Source organism: Gavialis gangeticus, unplaced genomic scaffold (assembly GCF_001723915.1).
Source record: "Gavialis gangeticus isolate Ggan-Ray unplaced genomic scaffold, GavGan_comp1, whole genome shotgun sequence".
NCBI lineage: Eukaryota > Metazoa > Chordata > Crocodylia > Gavialidae > Gavialis > Gavialis gangeticus.
This window is the reverse complement of record NW_017728992.1, coordinates 186517777-186523497: the sequence shown is the minus strand read 5'-3', so window position 1 is coordinate 186523497 and position 5721 is coordinate 186517777. Positions and strand designations below refer to the sequence as shown.

The 5721-nt window shown below is 43.3% G+C and overlaps 1 protein-coding gene across 1 annotated transcript in view; it reads left to right on the top strand.

Moving 5' to 3' along the window:
- WASHC5 (WASH complex subunit 5) overlaps positions 1 to 5721 on the top strand; it is a 49722-nt gene that overhangs the window by 9479 nt on the left and 34522 nt on the right. The window contains exons 3-6 of the mRNA XM_019528154.1: positions 852 to 997; positions 2279 to 2363; positions 2906 to 3006; positions 4945 to 5137. Of these exons, the coding sequence (XP_019383699.1) occupies positions 852 to 997; positions 2279 to 2363; positions 2906 to 3006; positions 4945 to 5137 (525 nt within the window). The remainder of the gene's footprint in view (positions 1 to 851; positions 998 to 2278; positions 2364 to 2905; positions 3007 to 4944; positions 5138 to 5721) is intronic.

The following is a 5721-nucleotide window of genomic DNA, read 5'->3' as shown; positions in this document are numbered from 1 at the left end:
TTCCCCTCCTCTCCCCCATCCCTCTATTGTTAGTCCGTCGCTCGGGCGCTTTGTATTTCCATATCAGCTTTGTCATCTTTTTTCTGGATTCCCAATCCAAAACATCTACTAATAAAAGTCAATCTGGTGGCCTTTAGCTCTATTCTGTATCTTGTACTGCTGTGAAAACTTCTGTGTTTCTGTTATGATAAAGAAACGTTTGTTATACCTTCACTCAGTCGGTTGATGTGTGGTACATTAACCAGCACCGATATGACTAGTTTCCACAGAGGAGCTGTGATCTCCCTTCTTGAGTTAAGCCTCTGGCAGTACCCACTTAACTCTGCTATTCTGGAGAACAATTTGTATGGGACTCCTCATGATGACTGATTTGCCCTTCTGTTTCCAAGAAATATACAATAAAAGAGGTCCCCTATCATGCAGTTCTCCTTGTAGAAGGAGTAGTAGCCTCTGAGCAATAAATGAGATTCAGAGTTCCTGAATTTGAATCCAGTGTCTGATCTCATTCTCTTCAGTGCCTATGGGAAACAGAAGAACAAATAGATTCAAAACATCAGTGATTTAGAATTTCTGCTTCTGCCTGAAATCCCCCTTATACAAGTAATTCCTGAAGTTACTATAACCAAAAGAGAGAAAAAAGTGTTTCAGTTTGGTTCCCTGGTGCATTTGGCAGGACTTTATGCAGTTTCATGGCGTTAGTTGTATAGTCTGTTTGTCATTGTCTCCTTTTGTGTGGATCTTTCACAGAGCACAAGAAAGAAATAATAATTGATAATTCATCCATTGTGTCCTATGGCAATCTATCACCATTACTTTTTTTTACTCTTTTAAAATAAATTTCCTGTTCTTAGGGGCCTGAAATCTGTGAAGGCAAGTTGGAGGCCAGACCTGAGCTACTGGATTTAGATGAAGAGTTCCGTGAAAACAACATAGAAATATTAACAAGATTTTATCTGGCATTTCAAAGCGTCCACAAATACATTGTAGATTTAAACAGGTACATGTAACAGGGTTTATTAACATAATGACACCAGTAACTATATAATCTTAGTCTTGTGTTCTGTGTTTTCTTTTTTGGGATACCCCTGTGCTAAACTACATATGTGTACACTTAACAACATAGTCTAGTCAAGTGTCAGAGATTCCCCAAAGCCAACTAGCAACTGCTTCTGATGTTGATTTTTGTGTAGAAAACCCTGCTGTAGTAGTGGGTAGTATCAGAGAACACTAAGATAGACATTTAAAAAGGAGGGGGGGTTTATCCAAGTTTTACTCCTGCCATTGTTAATATCTTACTGTGTAATCTTGGAGAGTTAATTAACTCTGTTCCTCAGTTTCTTTGCATGTAAGTTGAAGTTAATGATTCTTATACACATTCACAATAAAACTTGCAAGAGAATGAAATATATTCAGATAACCCTTTGTTACCTTTTGCATCTCTGTCTGAAGAAAGCAATATCATAAGTCTCAAATATTTTTTTCCAAAGAATTTGCCTTATCCTGTGGTCTCTGCTGAAAACAGCTCACACCATTCTATAAGGAAGATGCGCTAGCATGTCTATAAAGTTGATAAGAGTTTTGGGTTTTGCTGATCTGATCCAAAAATGCTAAACTAGCTAGAGTAGTAAAAACCTCTTAGAGTGGGAAGTGAAGTATCTTCACATTGACTACTATCAAAGCAAAACAGGATAGAAATATGTTAGAGATTTCCATAGTATCTGGTTATCTGTAAGGTAATCTCTATTCATGTTGTCAGAATCTCAAAGTGTCTTCAAGATTCTGGTAATAATGTACTGTTTAACCTTGTGCATAATATCCCAGTGTTGCTTCATAGTCTATGACTGGATCCTAGGCTTTTTCTTCTTTAGGTTACATCCATCCACACAGAGGTGAGTAGATAACTTAAAAACTTGGTGTTCTTTTTTTCACTAGAATATGAGGCCCAGGTTTGCAGGATACTGACTATTCTCAAATCCCACAGAGATGTTAACTGGGCCAGTATGTGTTCCAAGAGGTTTGGCATCTAGTAGCCTCAGGCCTCTAATGCCAGCTTTTCCTTGCTCTCAAGTAACTTGTGTTTATTGAACCTGTTCCAGGCAGACTTTTGCATAACATGGGAAATATTAACAATAAGCTTTAGGAGTGGGACTTCAATATAGTTCTGTTGACCTTCAGGGGAAATTTTCTGACTGAATTGTGAAGGTACCTGGCTTCTGGCTTAAGAAGCAGAGAGAGGACTCTTCCTAAAGCATGAATGACCTTTTGTTAACATTTCTAGATATTTGGATGATCTCAATGAAGGAATTTATATTCAACAAACACTGGAAACTGTGCTGCTTAATGAAGATGGGAAGCAGCTTCTAGTAAGTACTCAAGAGTTAGTAATCAGTATTATAAATGAAGTCATTTAGTTATCATCAAATTTGGCATCCAGCTTTTCTAAATTTAACATTAGGTATAGACAAAAATAAATTTTTAATTTCACAAATGTGATTAAGATCTGTGGCTCTTCTGTGTGAGGAACTTTTATGGGACTGGTCAAGGGAATAAAGAGAACTTCACTTTCACTCAGTCATGGTTCAAATTAGATCCAGGTCATTAGAAATCCAAAAGTCATTGTCACTAGGCGACTCCTATGAAATGAGCTGATCATCTCAGACCATCTTACTGAATAGCTGTCCTCTTCCCACAGATTGCAGAAGACAAATGGCCAGTTTTATGAAGCCAATAGTTTTAACTGGCTTAGAAACATAATTTGTCAATCTAAGAATGAGGCTAATGCAACTCAGAAGCAAACATAGGGTATTACTGTCTATGTAATGTCTAAAGATTAATTCTGCTTCAAAAATAAAGGCATGTTATTATTAGATGGCATAATTTGTTAATTTATAGTATTTCTCAACAGTGTGAAGCGCTCTATTTGTATGGAGTCATGTTGCTGGTTATCGACCAGAAAATTGAAGGGGAGGTCAGAGAGAGAATGTTGGTTTCCTACTATAGATACAGGTATTGTACTTTAGAAGTGCTTTAATGTGGCTTCTGCAACTAGAATACAGCAAGCAGCATATTAAGCTTAATTGTTATGTACATGCATAAATTTAATGTAGCATGTAGAAATATTGGCTCCAGTCTTGGAACTGGGTAGATGCTTTCCCTTGATCATGTAAAGGGGGCTGGACTGGACAATCTTCTGAGGTCCCTTCCAGCCCTAATGTCTATGAAATCTATGAAAGCAGGGGTGGGCAAAATGGTGGATCCAACCAGTAGATCCACTCCATTTCCTAGCAGCCTCTGCTCATGTTGCTCCGGGTGGTTTCCATGGAGACCCCAGGAGTGGCAGGCCATGACAGCGGAGGCAGGGGGAGGGGGGACGACATGGTTTCCATGGAGACTGGCCTAAGCGGTTCTGGCAGGGCTGGTGGCTAGGTGGGAAGCTGCTCTGGGGCTGGGACCAGGGTCAAGATTTTGTTGCGGTGACAGCATGGTCCAGAACCAAGGCAGAGCTGTGATTTATTGCCTGAATGCCCCAGGCAAGGCCATGCAGGCAGCAGATCACGGCTCTGCTCTGGCTCTGGACCATGCTGTTACTGCCGCAAAATCACGTCCCCCAGCCCCAGAGCAGCTCCCCACCATGGAGACTGGCCTGAGCAGCACTGGAAGGGCTCGCAGCATGGACACCCTGACCCCCTGCCACATCTTGGATCTCTATGGAAACCGGCTGGAGCAATGTGAGCAGAGGCTGCTGAGAAACAGAGTCTGCCATGGGCCCAACCTGGCTCACAGACTGGTCATTGCCTGCCACTGATGTGGAGCCTATGGAGATCAGTGATCTCCTTGCATATATCAGGGTGTGGCTGCTTAGATCCAGTTGGAAGTTCAGTGCCACAGATGCCTTCATATAGTGACTTAAGGACTTGACATAATTTATCAATAGATTCCTCATGGACTATCAGTACTGTCACTCTGTCATCAGAGATTTCCACTTTTGGATCTTTACTCTGTCATCAGAGAGAGCACTTTTGGATCTTTGTAAGGTTGTCTTAATTTCTAGACCACAAATTTGTCTCCCATGCTGTACCTCCCTGAGTTGCAAAGCACTCTTGAATAGCACAATCAATAAATGAATTTCTGAGTAAGGCTGGCAGCATTAGATTAAACCAAGCAAAAGCCTCCAAGGTTAACAGTCTACAGCAGTGGTGTCCTGCTAAAACCCTATGCTCTCAGCCAATCCGAACCACATTGGGGGTTACTCCTGGGCTGGATCTGTAAGTCTAGGTTTGGGCAGCAGCACAGGTTTGGAGGCAGTGACAGAGCAAACAAGGGCCTGCCACCGATGGCCATGTCCATCAGGGCCCAGGAACTTCAAATTCTGTAGCAGGCCATGTCCCACTAGCCCTGCCCTGCAACCTCCAGTAGGCTGTCAGACTACCAGCAGGCTGGATGGACCAGTTGCACGAGCTGTATCCACTCCATGAGTTGTATGTTTGACACCTCTGGTCTAAAGCTTTTTACCCATAATAAATTCACTAAAAGAGACAGTGGGACAGTACTTGAATACACGCACATGTATTGGTACTTCTGGTTGACTTTGGATATAAAGGACAGATTTCTGTGTCACCTCTCCAGAATGTGCAGATAAGGCAAAAAAGAAAATTTGGGGGAGGAGGAAGTGGAGGGAGGGAAGGAGTTAGATTCCTTTTCTAAGTATAATGCCTCCTGTTTCCATCTTGTGTGATCTATATATAAGGTTCATTGTCTCCTTTGACACACTTAGTTGGAATTTAAGTACAGCCATATATCTATAACTGCCCTCCCATTATGTGGTAAAAATTATTCTTTTGTCTGCAGGAAAAAATAACTTCTAAAAACCAGTACATAAGAATTTTGTTTCTTAAGTGAGTCAGTTCATGTAACAACATTTTTTTTTTTGCTTTTATAACTTAGTGCTGCTCGATCTTCTGCTGATTCCAATATGGATGATATATGTAAGCTGCTCCGAAGCACTGGGTATTCAAGCCAACCTGGGGCCAAAAGACCTCCAAACTACCCTGAAAGCTACTTCAGTAGGGTACCTATAAGTGAAACATTCATCAGCATGGTTATAGGCCGCTTGAGATCAGATGACATTTATAACCAGGTGGGTTACTATGTGGTGTGGTGCCTTGCTGTGAATCATGAGGCATGAGTCAATAGCAAGGTTGTTCCCAGTATACCCAGTTTGAAATGAATACCTGGTCATTTAAGCAGGGGAGGTGGGGGTGGTCAAAGGCAGCTAGATTTGTAGTAACCATCTCTATCCCTCTATTTCTGTCCTGGGGGCAGCCAGTGCAAGCTCCCTGTAGCCGCTGGGCTGCACCATGCCCTGGTGCAGGCAGCTGGTGCTGGCAGCTCCCAGGGCTGGGTTGGAGACAGGCAGAGTGCCAGGAGCCATCACTAGCCTGAGCCTGCAGTAGCCACCGGCCCCAGCCTGCTCTCATCGGGCTGCAGGCAGCTGCCCACCACTGCTGCAGCCCTGGGAGTGGAGGGCACTGCCTGATTGCAGCTGCTGCACTCTGCCACACCAGGGGGTTCAGAGCATGGTGCCCCAGTGGAGGCAGAGCCCCGGGGGGGTTGGGGCATGGCAGAGCCCAGCGGCTGCAAGCATGTGGCGTCCACCACTCCCAGGATAGCTGCAGCAGGAGCTGAGGTAAGTGGGGACAGGCAGAGCCGGGGGGGGGGGGG